The sequence below is a fragment of the Ochotona princeps genome, chromosome 4 (assembly GCF_030435755.1).
Source record: "Ochotona princeps isolate mOchPri1 chromosome 4, mOchPri1.hap1, whole genome shotgun sequence".
Classification (NCBI taxonomy): Eukaryota; Metazoa; Chordata; class Mammalia; order Lagomorpha; family Ochotonidae; genus Ochotona; species Ochotona princeps.
In genome coordinates, this window is record NC_080835.1 from 41233149 (window position 1) to 41250626 (window position 17478).

General features: G+C 42.0%; 1 protein-coding gene across 23 annotated transcripts in view; it reads left to right on the plus strand.

Annotated features, from left to right (window-relative positions):
- The window catches only part of SOX6 (SRY-box transcription factor 6), a 595708-nt gene extending 579841 nt beyond the window's left edge, over window positions 1-15867 (plus strand). For all 23 annotated transcript variants that reach the window (XM_058663306.1, XM_058663317.1, XM_058663314.1 and 20 more), the window contains one exon: window positions 9293-15867. In XM_058663306.1, the coding sequence (XP_058519289.1) occupies window positions 9293-9596 (304 nt within the window). In that variant the 3' untranslated portion in view covers window positions 9597-15867. The remainder of the gene's footprint in view (window positions 1-9292) is intronic.
- Window positions 15868-17478: the final 1611 nt, after the last annotated feature.

A 17478-nucleotide genomic window follows, 5' to 3' on the forward strand; every position in this document is an offset into this window, starting at 1 on the left:
AAAAAAGCAAACAGTAAGAATTCCCCAGAAGCTCTCCAGCGTCTCTGGGTGGTGCTTCTGACTCTAATCGCAATAGTCTGCTTTTGTTGTGGGATCTGCCACAAGATAATTGGCCTTGACATTGGTTAGAGGATCTCATTTTTTGGCAGAAGATCCAGAACTCCTGTTGCAGTAAATTATGCTGTGGTGGAAGCAGTAACAATGTGGATTTTCTTGTTTAAATCAGAAACTAGACATGTTTTTGATATCTTCAAGTCTGATTTCATGTCATTTTGTTTAAAAATTAGGTAATAGATTTCTGGTATAAATTTCGACTTGGCTGACTGACTGTCTGCATTCAAAAGAGTCTTCTTATAACCACAGTAGCCAGGATAAGTGGGGACACAGATGCCTTTAAATTCCAGCACACTCAGACCTCCCTGGGGGAGGGGGGGCAGGGACGTTGGGAGGGGGTGGGCACGGGAGTCGGGGGACCATTCTGGAGGCAAGACCTAAGGCAACTGGAGTCCAAGAGAAAAGAGGGTCAGGCAAGGGCATAACGGAGGGAAGTAGGGCGAGCAAAACCGGAAGCTGCGTTCACTTGCCACTTGAAGGAGAACCAGAGCTATGCCGTTCCAGGGGAAAAGAGGGCTTCGCTTAAAGGTAGAAAAAAAAAAATACCTCAAGGAGAAAGAAGGAGCTGTTTATTTCTGAGAACACTCCGAAAGTAACCCCTGTGGAATTAGAAGTTGATTTCAGAAGCATGTGTTTAAAATTAATTTGGAATAGTAAATTGTCAGACTTCAGAAAAGGAGAAAAGCCTGTGAAGATAGCCTGGCTGATGATCTCAGCAGAGTGGGGAAGGAGCGTGCACTCTGGGGCTCAGCTATGAGAATTCAGACGCTGTCTGTGCCACCAACTTGGGCAAGTTATTTCATTTCTTTTCTGTTTTCTTATGTGTAAAGTGAAACACAAATTGTACCCATCTTGCACAATTATTGAGAAGATTCAATGAGGCAATTAAAAAAAATCTTATTTGTTGATATTTGAAACTTAGAATGATGCAGGGAGAGAGAGGGAGAGAGAGAGAGAGAGAGAGAGAGAGACAAGAGAAAGAGAGGGAAGACTAAAGGGAAGGAGGGAGAGAGAGAGAGAGAAAGTTTCTGTCCTCTGATTCATTCCCCAGATGGCTGTAACAGTCAGGGTTGGACTAGGGCATAGCCAGAAGCCAGCAACTCCATCAGGTCTCCCATATTGGTGATAGGGGCCAAACATCTGAGACATCTTCCACTGCTTTTCCCAGGCCTTTAGAGGGGAGCTGGATCAGAAGTGGAGCTACTGCTCCACTTCTCATCTTGGTGCTGGTGTTACAGACAGAGGCTTTAACCACTGCAACAATGCTTGCACTAAGCAATATTTCTCAAGCTACTTCATCAAGTGTTTAGCAGGATATCAATCAAGGTGAACTCTAGCATTAGCATTGCCATTTAATATTTATTTAGTATGTATCTCAGTAATCATTACTATCATCAATATTACTGCTATTTAATGTGCATTTCGTATGTATCATGATAAGATCATATTTTATATCACACTAGAGAATCAATGAATTTCTTTATACTGTGACTAAGTATAGAGAGGTAAAGAGGGCCTTAAGCCACTTTATTATTCAGAAATCCCAATATGAATACCCAAATAGAATTATCGATTTCTTCTGTACTATGGATACTTGCATTTTCACAGTGATGCTTTCATCTCAAAAAGCTCAGTGGAATGTAAATGGACTAGTAACACAAGGTTAGAAGATTTATGAAACACCAATTCATGACGCCCTTAGGTAGCATAGTCACAGGTAACAAGAAACAGGTGTCTGACCTTGATAAACATCTTTAAATGCTGGTAGTGTATCTCTTAGATTGTGTATAGTCTCTTTTGAACAAAGGACCAAATTTTTCAATTTGAGGATCTTTGGTGAGTCCTGCCCTTTTTTCCATTCATGTCCTCTATGCTCAGTGATACTCAAGTATGTCTTCTGCGCCATCGTTTGGAAGGCTATCAAAGATATTGTTTTGCATCTCAGGCATTCATTTGAAACTACAAGTTGTCATACTATTTACCTTCATTAAGATAGCTGTGGATAATAATACCCCAACATATACCACTATGTGTAAAGTTTAAGCAAAAAAAAAAAAAAAACTACACAGCTTAATAACACCTACCATCTATTGAGTGTCTAGTATGTGCTGGTTGTTTAACAGATATGAATCAAACAAGGAAACTGAAGTTTATAGAGGTCCTGTAGCTCCTGGAGGTGACAGAGAGCAAAGGTTCCAGTCCAAGTCTCAGCCTCCAGCATTCAGAGCAACTACGAAACTGCTCTTACCACGTTTCCTGCAAACCCACCCCTCTGCCTATCCTGACAGTCATGGCTGCGGTTCCACATTTTGAGCAGGAACTCTTATGAAGAAAATTAAGTCATTGATTGTGAAATTTGGAAACTAAAAGCACTATTCCTGGCAATGTGGGAAGGTTCCCTCATGAAGGGGTCTCTACAGGCTATGGAAAAGGGCTGAGGGAGTTCAGTGTATCTGATTCTTTCATCTTCAACACAGAGCAGGGGCTTCTTTCCAGTTTGATAATACTTACAGCATTAAGTCAGGTAGTCTTCCCATGTGCAGATTTGTATTCTGTCCTAAGTAGTAGTTGTGTCTGATAGATTTACTCCCTCGGGTTCCTCTTTGGAAATTGATCTTCATTATATCTGAGGTTATTACAAGAGTAGTAAGGAGAAAAACAACAAAAAATTCAGTTTGTTATTGACTGCCTCATGAGATGGGAATGAGATCAATTTTTATAGCTGATTTGAAAAAGGCATACGTAACTTGTAAGCCAATAAAACATATGTATTACTCAACCTTTTCTTACATTTTACTGACAGCTCAACTGTATCTGATGAGTTAGACTTTTTTTTTCTTAGCTGTTACGAGATGAATTTACCAATAACATGGAAAGAAGTACAGTTGCTCTTACCTTAGAGAGTTAACCCCTTCCATTGCAGATAAAAGTGTCAGAGTTTCGTAATAATCCTGACAGAGATCACTATCATGTGGAAATGATATTCTTTAGAGTACATACAGCTGCCATGATGTCTCTTCCCAAAGAGCTATAACCAAATGTACTTCCTTTTATTCGGAAGGATATTCACATTGTTACCTGTGAATTAAAGGGAATTATGCAAGTACCATAAAATACTGAATTTGGGGCTCTGTTTTAATGTGTGTCAAATGCTGTGCTGAATAGCTTATACATATTATTGCTAATACCACAGATTTACATAATAGGCAATATAATCTCCTCTATAGGGTTGAAAAATGTATAATATTCAGAGATGTTGAATAATTTGTCCAAGGCCACACAGCTAGCAAACAGCAGTATCGAAATTTAAACCAGGCTTATGTGAATATGAAACCACATGTCTTTTCCTCCTTTACACATACCTTTCAATTAGAGACTACAAATTGTTTAGAGACTGTGTAGTGTAGTGGTTGAGAGCATCACTTCTAGGGCCAGACTAGCCTGGTTCCCTTACTAGATACACTTCTTTCTTACTACAGGAACTAATGCATATCACTCTTCATTCCTCCGTACCCCTGCTCTCCCAAGGGAAATTTATTTAAACTCTCCGTGTCTCAGTTTTCTTGTATGTAGAATACGAATGGCAGTAATATCAGTGACATAAGACCCCTCTGAAGATTGAATAATTTATATGCAAAGTGCTTAGAACAATGTCTGGCACATGGTAAGACCTAAATTAGAATACTTGTTATTCTAGAAAAATAACGCCATGTGCCAAGTAGATAGGAGAGTACTTCAAAAGGCTTAGAGAAAAATGAAATTAAAGTTAAGTTTATTTTGGTGTAAATGAAAGTTGAAGCCCATGTATAGTTTTTCCATAATATGCATTTTCCACAAACTTTTTAAAATGCTCTCATATTTCATACTATACAGTAGAATTATTTTCAGTGTCTTATGCTAGATGTTATTTGAGCACTTTCCATTTTGATATTAATTCAAACAAGGTTGAATTAAGCTTAGAAGATGCTTACAAATATAGTTAACATAAACTAACCAAACCATTTTCAGTGCTGATCTCCTATGCAGAAGCTGGATCAGAACCCCCAGCAGTTTGCTACTGCTTCTGTGCCATCCTGCAATATCAGCTACTGAGATGGGACATGAAACCTGAGCCTTCATGGATTATGCAAAGGTCTGAGGATCAGGAAACCAAGGGGCCTTCCCAACATAACTATTATGTCTTCCCCGTCTAAATGACAAACTTAGCTTACACCTCTGAAATCATCCCGAGACTTGGAAATTGCACAGCAATGCTGAGCTCTTTGAAGCCTCTTGTTCCGGAAGGGAGGCTTTTTCCCTAGCTCTGGTCGTATCAGCTTCTGGTATACAATTTTACAAACATCTGTAGCTTTTGTTTTGATGAGCACATTCATTATTTGTACAACCCAATACCTGGCAGCTATTCCTGTGTGTGAAATCTGCAGTGTTTGGATTTTGAGTTTGAAATTGATCAGTAAAGGAAGGAAAATGCTTTTTAGGAAAGCAATTCCTCACAGACAAAGGTTGAGCCTGCTGGCTAGATTTTTCATTTTGTTCATTGATTAGTCAGTCAATTGGTAAGGGCCTGTTTAAAACCTGCGAGCTATCTAGTCCTATGCTAAATTAATAGAGAACATAAGGAATTATTTCTGTATAGATGAGCTTTAAGAGAATGATACAGTAGGATATGTGTGGATGTGTTAGCAAATAATAGTTACACACGTGCACACATGGAACACAGAGCATAGTGTGTAGTGAAAAGCTGATCTTGATATCACAGAGAAGAATAGGTGAGGTTTAGAAGAAGAGAGATGACTGTGCATTCGGGCCAGCCAATGGCAGGGTATCCTTGAAGAAGTGATTTGTGGTTTTTGTTTGGCCAGGCTGGTGGAAAGTTGATTCCTGTGTAATATAATGGAGACCGTGAACATCAGGGGTAAAAATGGAAGTGTTCATTAAGAGAAAAGAAGGGCAACTAAGAATTTTCCCTGAAGTGAAGAATATGTAAGATAGGTAGGATGGGGAAGCAGCTGGGATTCCTCGTATTTATCTGTGCTCACTTATATTTTTCATTTCATCTGATCTTGTTAATAACAATAATATTATAAAATCAGTGTGATAATGAGCTTATGACTTTTCATCCATAGAATCAGTTATAACTTAGCAGTGGCCTCAGACATTACACACTTGAAACAGACAACCATAATGGATTTCCTTTATTTTTAAATTAAATATTTATTTATTCATTTATTTATTTATTTGAAGGACAGAGTTACAGAAGCAGAGTGGGAGAGAGATCTTACATCTACTGGGTTATTACCCAAAGGAATGCGGCAGCCAGGCTTGGGTCATTTCAATTCTCTAGAACGTCTAGGTTTTTTCCAGGCTCTAGAGTTATAGCAGTAAACATCTGTGTCCTGTGGAGATTTATTTTCTCTTTTGAAAAGGTTTGTTTATTTTTTATTAGAAAGTCATATTTACAGAGAGAAGGAGAGACAGAGAGAAAAATCTTCCATCCATTGGTTGGCTACAATGTTTGGAACTAAGCTGAGCCAAGGCCAGGAGCCAGGAGTTTCTTCCAAGTCTCCCATGCGGGTACAGAGTCCCAAGGTTTTGGCCATCCTCTGCTGCTTTCTCAGGTCATAAGCAGGGCGCTGGATGGGAAATGAAACAGCCAGGACACAAACCAGTACCCATATGGGATGCTGGCACTTGAAGGCGGAAGATTAGCCTGCTGAGCAACAGTTTCAAGGTTTATTTTCTAGTGGTAAAAATCAGATTATCAATCAGTAAATGAAAAGATAAATTCTAAGAGAGTAGTAAGTGCCTTACATCAAAGGAAAGGAAAGGGGTAAGGAGTTTTGAAGAATAGGTAGCAATTTCAAATGAAGTAGTATGGAAAACTGTTTTGGTCAAGTTTGAGCAGATATCTGGGAGAAATAGGCTGAGAAAACAGCAACTTCAAAGGTCCTGGAGAAAGGTTGACTTTGGCTTCTTAGAGAAGATGTCAAAAGGCCAGAATAACAGAAACACTATGAGTATGTAAATCTCGTCATGTGTGTCAGAGAGGTGACAGGGACTCAGTTAAGTTGTAAAAGGACATGGAAACTTCAAATTTTTCACTTCGTGAGATGGAAAGGCATTGAAGGATGATAAACAGGAAAGTGCCATGATGTGATTTAGGTTTTGTGAGGATCATTCTGCCTACTATGTTGAGAAATGTGAATGAAGGGGAAATGGCTACAGCAGGGTGGCCACAGTGTTTCCATTGGCCATGTTAGGGCTGATGGTGATGGTGCCTTGGCAGCCTGTCTAGAAGTAGAGGTGGTAAGAACTGGATGGATTCTGAATATATTCTTGAGAGAACCAGCAGGATTTGCTGACAGTTTAAATGAACAGTTTGAAAAAATTTGGTTCCTAAGAATTGGCCCGAACAACTAGAAAGTCACAATGTAATCATTAGATGTGATCAGGATGGCAGTGATGAGAACAGGGAGGAGTTCACCTTTTCACCTGTGACTTTGAGGTGATATTTAGACAGCCAAATAAAATAAGCTGTTATACACTTGAGTCTGGAATTAGTGGGTGCCTTGGTATTATTTAATGCCATGGAACTGGACAAAATTGTTAAGGGGATACACCTAAGAAAAGAGAAGAGATTTGAAGGATTGATTCATTGTGCACTTTAGAGCTTGGATGTCAGGAAGCTGAGAAGGAAGCACAAGGGGGTCTGGGAGCAGCAGCCATGGTGTGGGAAGAGAAGAACAGGAGAATTTGGTGTGCGAGAAGATGAACAAGCAAGGAGAAAAGTGACAAACTGTAGCAAACACTGCTTATGTCATATCAAGTCAGCTGAGGAGCAAGAACAGCATGGAGATCACTGTTGATCTGATCATGAACTTCAGTGGAGTATTGGGAATGACTAATGGACTTTAAGAAAGAATTGAGCAGGAGAAATGGAGTGAGGCAGCCTTTCAATGAGTTTTGCTTTAAAGGAAGTAAGAGAAATGAAGCGGGTCTGGACGAGCATCTGAATCAAGAGAATTTTTGTTTGAAAAGTATAGGTGATCATGGCATGTGTGAGGGAAATGGTGCAGGGGCGAGGAAAGCTGACGGTGCAATAGGAAGGGCAGCTGGGAGAAATACACCATTACTGACTGAGCACCAGTAGAGTGAGTGGTGCACAAGCAAGGGGTTTGGTCTGATGTTGGCTTGTGAACAGATTCAAAATACAGGAAGACAGAGAGAGCTACAGACATATACATGTGTGTGCAGATTAGTCAGTGTGGTTGTAGAATCTTGTGAAAAGTTTCTTCTGATTGTTCCTACTTTCTCCCTGAATTGGAAAGTCAGATTATCAGCATAGAGAGAGGATGAAAGGAAAAGAAATTGAGCAATAGGGGGGTGAGTTGAGCAAGTGTGAGGTAATTGTGTTGGAGAGTAGAAGGAATGGGCTAGGGAGATGTTCTGCATGAAGAATAAATGGCACATTTGTGAGTTGGCATGCCTCACTCACAGTGATTGAAAGTTTTGAAAGGCAGCATGATCAAATGTCTTAGTATGTATCACTCCACCTCCTGCCAGGCCATAGCGTATGTGGTCTCTTCTGAGACAATTAAGCTCCTTCTGGGCCTGTCCTAGAAAGAGCTAACACAGCCTTCTCCTCATAGGTTCAGGGTGATTTCCTGGAGAAGTAGAGCTGATAGGAAGTGCCAATGATAAGGTATAGGGCAACAGACAATTTTCAGATGGCGACTGGTCTGAGGGCCTGATAAGGAAAGATGAACGGACCCATCCAAACGTCATCAAACCCCCATCTTCAATAAATATGTGGAAACTAAGGAGAGTTACTTGACGTTTTAGACACCTGAACTGTGACTTTACTGACCACAAAGACAGAAACAGTTGGCGAATATTGCATCTACGAAAATATTGTTTCAGTCCTAGTCTGTCTCTGAGCTAGGTGGAATTTTGATTCTCATGTATCAGGATGCTCAAAAGAAATTGAGAGACGGAGCAGCTGGGTCTCCCTGCAAAGGCAGAGACTACCTTCCCAAAAGGAAATGGTCAGTTTTTGTGTCCCAGGGTCCCTGTATGAAGAGGTGCTCCGTGGAAGTTGCTGCCTGGGGTGCAGCAGCATAGCTGGGGCTGTTATTTGATTATGTTGGAGAGCTGGCCCCCTGCTGTTTGCTGCAGACCCCTCCCATCCCAGCTCCTCCCTATCCACTGCTGCAGCCCAGGGCCTCAGCACTAATGCCCCCGTCTGTGACAATCTGCATGGAAATTCCTCCCTACGAGTTCAGACAACAATAAGTAGATAACTTGCACGGATAACAAGTAGATGCTTTGCTAAATCTGATTCTTGGGGACGTGCTTAGTCCTTTATCGTGTGATCTTTTCTCTGTACGCTTCTGAAAATAAGATGAAAGTGAACTAAACCTGCTTAACAGAGTCATTTTAATATTTTAATATACCTCATGCCACTAGTCTTTTTTAAAAAAAAGTTCTTAAGAAAGTGATCTCACTCGTAACTTTTGGAATTAACTGAAATACTTGTTCCTAATGCCAAGTGTTAGCCAAGCCTTGCCATATTTGTTACATTAAAAAACAACTATGTCCTCACATTGCAAAATCTTCTACAAATTGCTGCAGTTTTTTTTAAAAAGATTTTTAAAATTTTTATTTGAAAGGCATATTTGCAGAGATGAGACAGAAACAGAGAGAGGTGTTCCGTTCCCTGATTGACTCCCCAAATGGCCACAATGGCCAAAAATGAGCTGATCTGAAACCAGAAGCTAAAAAAACTTCCTGTGGTTCTTCCATGTGACTGCAGGAGCCCATGATCTTGGGTTATCCTCCACTGCTTTCCTAATCTGTAAGCAAGGAACTAGATCAGAAATAGAGCAGCTGACACTAGAACAGGTATGACGTGGGATACTAGTGTTGCAAGCAGAGTGTTAGCATGTTAAGCCACCGTGCTGACTTCATTCTAATATACAACTCCCAACCACAGCTTGAGAGTGGCAGGACTCCTCCTGAAAATACCTTTTTCACCTTTTGTAACCGGTTTAGAAAATGAAACAAGATACTCCTTTAGGAAGGGTGGGGAGTGTGTCGCGATGTTACACCGAAGATACTTCCTCACTGGCTCATGGTATGTGCGTGTGTGTGTGTGTGTGTGTGTTTTAAATTCCTACAGGCAGCAGCCTCAGATTCCCATCACCACAGGAACAGGTGTTGTGTATCCTGGTGCTATTACTATGGCAACTACCACCCCGTCACCTCAGATGACATCTGACTGCTCTAGCACCTCCGCCAGCCCAGAGCCCAGCCTCCCGGTCATCCAGAGCACTTACGGCGTGAAGACAGACAGCGGGAGCCTAGCTGGGAATGAGATGCTGAATGGAGAAGATGAAATGGAAATATATGATGACTATGAGGACGATCCCAAATCAGACTATAGCAGTGAAAATGAAGCCGCCGAGGCTGCCAGTGCCAACTGAGGAGTTTCTGTTTGCAGAATTTAAAAACTCTGACATTTCACCCCTTTCCCCACAACAAGAAGTTCTTAAAAAGAGCCCGCATGCATTTGTGGCTCCACGATTACATCAGCAGAATGGTCTTAATTGTTTCCTCAAGTGTGAGAACAGATTAAGTTTTCCCTGATTTTTCATGAACTTGAGTTTTTGTCGTTATTGTTATTGTTGTTGTTGTTGTTGTTTTCATTTAGATGAAGACATATTAAATATGAGACACCAGGACTTGAAAACTTATCTCAACCCATAGCTGTTTTACAAGTCTTATATTTTTGTCTTACCTTTTTTTTTTTTTTCCTTTTGGATGTTGATAAAGGTTTAAGTTACTGTTTTAGATGGGGTTAAACATTCTCACTCAGGTATGCTGTGCCGGCCTACAGGTTGTGAATGTGTTTTTATTCTGAATTATTTTAGAAAACAACTGAGGGTTTCACATTGTGACACAGGACGAGTCCACGGCGTGTGCAGCTGCATGCAGAGCATTTCAGAAGGCCTCAGAATTCCTTTTTCCATGTGTAGAGTTAAACTTTGAATGTGCCAAACTTCTTCCTAACTTTTGACTCTGAATCTTTTGAAAGTCTTAAAGGAGACACTGCAAAGTCTTAGACAATCTTTGGCATCTAAAAGTGAAATAGCAAACCACACACATTTTTTTTTTCCAAAAAATGGTGAAGTACTCAGGAATCTGGAGAAGAGATGTTGTAAGGGATGAGCAAGGTTGCCACAGTGCATGTACCCAATTGTGTTTGCCTCTTGATGTGCCATCAGGGCGTGACGTGGTATGACCTACACCCACCGGAGTGATCGCCACACAGGACATCGACATGGTGGTCTCTACGTGAGACCACCTCTCACTACATCCATTATCCCTTTACCTTTAACCCTGACATTCAGTCTTAACACATTTTCTCTCTTAAATAATTTATTCATTCCAGAATGTCAAGGGTCCATTTACTATTTATTTTTTTAAAAAAAATGTTGGTGGCATTAATTTAATAATTCTTGTTTTTCATCCTCCTTCCCCCGAAGAATTTTTCAGCCATTTTCACCTCCCTCTCTTGCTAGATACAAAAGGTGTGCATAGTGATTTTATGTCCCCAGCGCATCTGGAAGCATTTCTGAAACAAGATACTATCAAAAGCCCACATGATTGTTTTAGACATGGATGACTATCTGGCTGCAGGGCTCTGTATTTGGATATGAGTATCTAGTCTTAGACACGTGTGTCCCTGAGGTTCACTGTGACCCTTAATCTTTGGCTAGAACTGCCCCCCCAATTCAGCTCTACAACGAATGTAGACTCTGCGTCCGTTACATTGCCCCCAAGTTCTGTTCAGCAGCAAGGCTCAACAGTGATGACAGGCAGGCAAGATTCCTGCAGCTGAACCTGAAGTCCAAGGCTTGCAGGCCACGCAGGAGCCTACAGGGAAGCTATCACAGGCTGGCCCTTGTACATTGAGTTGCCTTCTCCCAGCTGACGCATCCAGAGAGTTCTTTGCAAAAATCCCCAGGATGCAAGAAACCACATGACAGCCTCCAAGTAAAAATCATGGCAAATAGTCATGTTACAATCAGGAAACAGAATCCTAGGGCAGGAGAAGGGGGAGAAGAACATTCCCTTTCTAGGATGGTTCTGTTAGTCACTCTGGGGAATGGGTGGCTCCTGGAGCAGCAGACACTGGTTGGCTTCCTGTATCTGTGGCTGCACTGGGGCATGCTCACATGTAAATAAGGTGAACCACACTTGGGCTGGCAGGCAGCAGGATTTCATTCCCTCTCAGTGACAGGAAGTTCTGCTATGCCATCTTCCTGAAACCCAGCCTTCTGCCTGCAGGGGGCTCTCCAGTGGCACAGTGCCAATGAATGGGACAGTGCACCTCATGGGACAACGGAGCATCTGATCACCAGACATAGGAAGGGCCCCATCAGATTTCTTGAGCCATTTTATCACTTGGGAGAAAATAGTCTTACTTTGTATTTATTTAAAGAGTGCTCAAGGCCATACCTAATAGCAATAAATAGGTCTAGCCAAGATGGTACCAGCTATGTCGATAGCTGGGAGTGCTCTCTATAAGCTGTTCAAGGTACTGATAGGAATGTTTTGTTCTTAATATTGGTTGGGAATTGAAACTTTGTTTTTGTACATTTTTTTTTCAAATGAGGAGGAGGCCATTTTTTTGAAAAAAAATTGCCTATTTATTATTGTCTTACTGATCTCTTTGATCATATACCTCTCCTCCTCAGCTCATTCTAGTGTTTCTTCTCTCTGGCTTGTGCTCGCTCCCTCATTTTTATTTTGCTGCATAGGTAGAGTGTGTATGGCTAGCATTGTATTGTATGTCATTAATTTTGCACAAAAGCGAACATTTAGCATAGTAGGTTAATTTTGTTTGTTTTTATGACCATGCCAAAATAATATTCTGGGCTGGTGGAGAACAAAGGACTGTTCTTTAGGACTGAAACTTGATTTTGCTTGTAGTAGGAAAACAAACAAAAAAACAAAAACAAAAACACACACTCACAGATGTTGTTTCGTAAGTGTTATAAGCACTGGATATAAATGGTATTTTTTATCACTTCTGACTAATGTGAAGCTGTTGTACGAAAACTACATGAACAAAAGTCCTCTGTTTCGACTCGTGTGGGCTTGCCTCACAGTTGCCGGATTTGAGTCATTTTTATGTCTTGTTATTTCATTTATTTATGCAAAACACATGTATGTATGAACACTTTGTTTTAGCTCCAGCTCTGCCTCAGTACCGGGGTTCAATTACTTTTAGCCATGTTCTCAAAAAAGAAAGATGATTCAGGAATGATCTGATTGTAAATGTCTCTTTCATTGGATTAAACAGTAATGCTGTATTTGGATCTAAATTTTGTGCATAATAATTTTTGTGTATTCTATTTATTAGCCATGTTTGGCTCTAAATATCCATAGAAATTAAAAATGACAATCATAGGGGTCACTTCGTTTTATTTTTGGTGGGGCTTAAACAAAGTTTTTATGACTTTACCATCTCATTTTAGATTTTTCTAATGGTGTAAATATAACATAGAAATAGAATTTATTTTTGGTTCTTGAATACTTAGTGAGTTATAAATTATGTATTTCCTTTTTGTTCTCTGTTCATATATGTTAGTCGGAACTAGAGCTGGCGAGTCATCAGACATCAGGGGATAGTGAATTACCAGCCGCAGCAGGGGAGCTGTTTGACCTGTACCTGGGACAACAAAACCCTTCCCTGGGGTTCTCCTGCAGTTTAGAACCCACTGTCCACAGATTCTGACTTTCTCCTTTTCTGTATAGAGAGCTGACAAGTTGGTGAGTTGAAGACATTTCCAGCATGGCTAGGAGAGAGTCCATGTGCTTTGTGAATCCACGTTAATCTACAGTCGTTCTGTGACACTCTAATAGCAATAAGCGTGAATGTCATAATAAAGGCAAGAATCTGCCTCTGACTTCTGGGCCATTAATCAAAGCCCCACCCTGACAGGTAAATTAAAAACAAAAATAGTAGGCAGCCCTTTCCAGCGTCCCCTGTCTCATTGTACCTTTGAATCCATTGTCAACAGTGCATCCACTTTGTTCAAGCACTTAGAAGACCAGGGTTTTCTTTTTCACTTAGAAAAGGGACACTAGGAGACAATCCTGTCCTTCAAAAGTGGGCCATATGGAATAGAAAGGAAAGAAAGAAAAACAGAAAGGAAAGAAGAACTGGAGGAAGGAAGGAAGGATGGAAAGGGAGAGAGAGAGAAGTGTTTGTCTGCAGCCACAAGCAGCTGGGCCGACAATGTCTTCGTCCCCTTGGCTGACGCCCTGAGTAGTATCTTTGCCAGGGAGGCTCGGCAGCTTTGTTCTTTGCGCATGGTCCTATGCAGCTCAGCAGTGTGGGAGCACACATCAGTTTGCTTTGTTTGGTATTTGATACTCTCCGGCCTCGTCCTCAGGCCCGACTCCCAGGCCAAGTTCTAAATTCAGGTGTGGGCTCACTGTGCAATTGAGCTTGTCAAATACCGGCCTCCCTGAACATTAGCCCCTCGGGAGCCCGGGCTGTTTGAACAGGGTGTGATCTGTTGAGCACCGAAGTTAAAGGCTGCTTTCTTTGGGAAGCCAGGCTGCTGCTTCCAAACACAGGCACAGGCTGAAAGCAGGGATTGTTTGGGGGAAGCCCATCTCCCCACAGGATGAAGGCAGCCCGGGTCCCCGTTGCCACAGCTGCAGTGGCTTCTCTCAGTCTGCTCATTTTGCAGAGTGGACTTCTACCAACTTCTTAGGGAAAGGCACAACAATCACTTGGTAGTCTTACACAATGTGAGAAGTCCTTCCTGTACCAAGTGCCAACAGCTGCAAAGAAATGCAGCTAGAGGAATGTATTGAAATTATTCCTGGGTCTTCCTTTTCGTGAGAAAATGACAACATGTGGTTGCTATAGTCTTGCCTGGTTTTGTACATGTTTATGTAAGAATCAAGTTGGCACTTCAGCTCACTTCTCTAATAATAATAATAATAATAATAATAATAAGTATGACCTCATCTGTCCTTTGACAAAAGCACTTGCATCCTTTCCTTAGGTCATGTTTTCTTCCTTAATAAACAGCTTGTATGTGTTATTGCTGCCGGTCATGTTCTGTGTCTGATGCCATATCCTATTGAGTGTGCTCCTGAGCGAATATCCTCGGAAATCCCAATATGCAAAATGCATTTCCTGTTCAATCCTCATCCTGCCTTTTCCTTTGGAGAGAGATTGCTATCCCAAAGCTCCAGCACTAGGCATTTGGAATGCTGTTGCCTTTGGGGCAAAGGTACGGGATGTGGTAGGTGAGGCTTAGCACAGACACCCTTCCCATCAAGGTCTGTGGCAATAGGAAAGCCTGAAGGCATCTCCATGACATATCTTGCTCAGTCGTTTCTTCGTGAAGAATCAGAAGCATCAAGCTAGGCCTAAGTGCTGGTGCTCTTGGAGTCGGGGGATGTGCAAATATTGAACTGTTTTGTACGCCGCACGTTGCAGGTCTGCCCCTGTGCATTCTCCGTTTGTCTTCCTTTGTCATATGTGTTTTTGCTTTATTTTTTGGAAAGTGCAGTCTTATTGTTCCCTTCTCCGCTTGCAGCAAATTAGAATGCTTAGCATTTCTGTTCATTCATTATTGTATTTGTCATGTAAAATTTTTATTACCTTAGACAAGCTTATAAGCTGTTACTACATAACTTATCTTACTGTAACTCTTTTTATTTCCTGACATTGTAATTTGTTTGTGATGTATATTGTGAGATTGTATTCTATGTTAATTTAATCAGCACAATTCACTGACATGCTGGACTGACATGCTGGCTGCTGTTTCGAAGTGTAAAGTTTGAGGAGGGCTGTTGGGACAACTGCTGCTCTGTTGTCCAGGTACTCTGCTTTGGCTCCCATAGCAACACTATGGGTGTGAGCCTTGGGAAGCCAAGGGCATTGAATACACCCTCGAGCAAATTTTAACTGCAGATTTTCTTTGTAGAAATTCTCTGTATAACGCAGGTACCTACTTGGCCCATGGCTGGTAACTATTTGGGCAATTAGAAAACAAACAAAAAACCATAATAACTAGTGTCTATTGCTGCTTTGAATATGTTTGAAAGTCTGAAAATGTAAATAGTTTATCAAAAAAAAAAAAACCTTGTACAGTCCAGTGTAAAGTTTTTAAATGACCTTAAGCGTTGCCATCACATCTTTCTCACTCTCCTCTTGATAATGAAAAAAAAAAAAGTTTGCTAAGGATTCAAGAAATGGAAACAAAAAATCCGCAAATTTAAAGGAATGAATCATTGTTCTTAGCTGTGTGACATACACAAACTGCTTGGATTTCGTTGTGCAGTATTGACGTGAGCTAAAACTCAACATTGGATCATCTCTCAGTGGTACTTCTCAGAGTCTTCCCCTCCTTTGCCTCATAAGTAAGGGAAAAGACAAAAGTGAAAGACAAACCGTCTTGGCCTGGTACATGTTGGCACCTTAGCTACTTTTTTTTTTCCTTTTTGCACAAGGTGCTTTCCTGAAATGTTAAACATGCTGTCCTTGGGTGATAATGTATATGCCACGAGGGGCATCGGTCCCACAGGGGAGTGTCTATAAGAACTGCCTATTTATGCTCATTTACCTCAAGACTGTCCTCTCTACCCTAATCTAGTTGTCATCACTCCATCTTTTGTACTGCTGTTGACACTTACAAATTAAAGATAAATTTTGTTTTATGACTTCTGTGTATGGCCTTGTCTGTGCCCTGCCACGTCTTCGTGCCCTTGAGCAGAGCAAGTCCCGGTGCATGCACCTTCCCCCCAACGCCCATTAGCTGCTCTCTCGCTCCCTGCCCTGCCTGCTGCCTGGCCCAGGCTGGGCCTCAGAAAGCCCTGGAACCTCTTGGCCTCTGAAGACCAGCCTGCTGTCTCCGCTGCAGAGCACACACTACTGCAGTGGGGAATGCTTGTAGATTTAGACGGGAGGAGCCAGGGTCCAAGGTGGATTTTTGTCAAGAGGAGAGGAGAGCAGCTGTCATGGCCTGTTTCCTTGACGTCTTCATGAAAGTGAAGCCGTTTAGAAACCTCTGACCATCTTGGGCTGAGATTCACATAAACAACAGGTCTTGAGGCCTGGACTTTGATCTGACAGCAGCTTCTCCAAGCCTCACAGCCCAGAGTGGAAAACACTGCACTTCAGGAACTTCTCCCTCCGTTGTGGTTGGGAGCGACACCTGGCTGATTCCTCAGTCACTTCTGCCACAGACTGGAGAGCTCCCATCCCCATGTCCAGCATGAAGCGTTAAACACTAAAGAGATCATTTCTCCACTTGGGAACCTGCCACCTGTCTTTCAGATGCCACCAGCATGAAGCCCATTTGCCACTGATATCTAGCTGCTAGTCTGTTTGCAAAGACATTTCACTGTGCTCCAAGTGTGATACATGGAGGGTGGGGTAGGGACTGGAGTGAGCAGGGCCCCTAAAGAAGACTTGTCAAACCAGCCAAGCCAGTATGTGGATTCCACTGATTGTAACCAACCCTGGAGAATGAAACACAGAAAGAGAAACCAGTGACTTTAAAAAAAATATTTCCTATGAAAAAAAGTGCCTTATAAAAGCCCAGATTTATGAAACTCTTTTTTTTACCCCAGTCAAATTGTAAAATTGGCACAAATATTAGAACCCTCCCTTCTGGGCCTGTAGGTTTAAAAGTGCAGGTGAGTACAAGGCATAATGAACATGTCTCTGGGGTCTTACAGTGGCGCTGCCCCTTGCCCAATGGGAGACCTTCCCTAATGAACTCTTCTGAGGCCAAGGAGTCTCTGGAAGATGAGATAATAGTCCTGACCTCCCAAGGCACAGAGGGGTGAGATGAAATGGTAGCAGTAACACACCCAGCAGTAGGCCTGCACACAGAGCGTGTGGATGGAGACTGCCTCCCCTGACTTACAGTGAGTCAGCAGGGAGCCTTGGTTGGCATCACTGCCACACAAGAGCCAAGTGAAGGACATGCCTCGACCTTCAACCGGAACCTGGTTGCCTAAGTGTGTGATCGCTGTGGCCGCCCCTGCTCTGAGCGGGCCTCCAGGCTGCAGGTTTTCTCACTTGCAGTTCATCCACTGCCATCAGTTTTCTTTCTTTCATCCCCTCCTGTCATGTCCTGAAGTCATTATGCTTTACACAGTAGATTTAATCAAATCCCAGTGCTCTTGCCTGCAGCCGAGTCTTGCCAGCTCTGCCAGCCTCACCTCCCGCCATGCCCTTGGCACATCTTCAACCGCTCACTGCTGCTCTCATACTCAGGTATGTCCACCACCTTGAGGCCTGACTTCTTTTTGCTTAAAATAGCT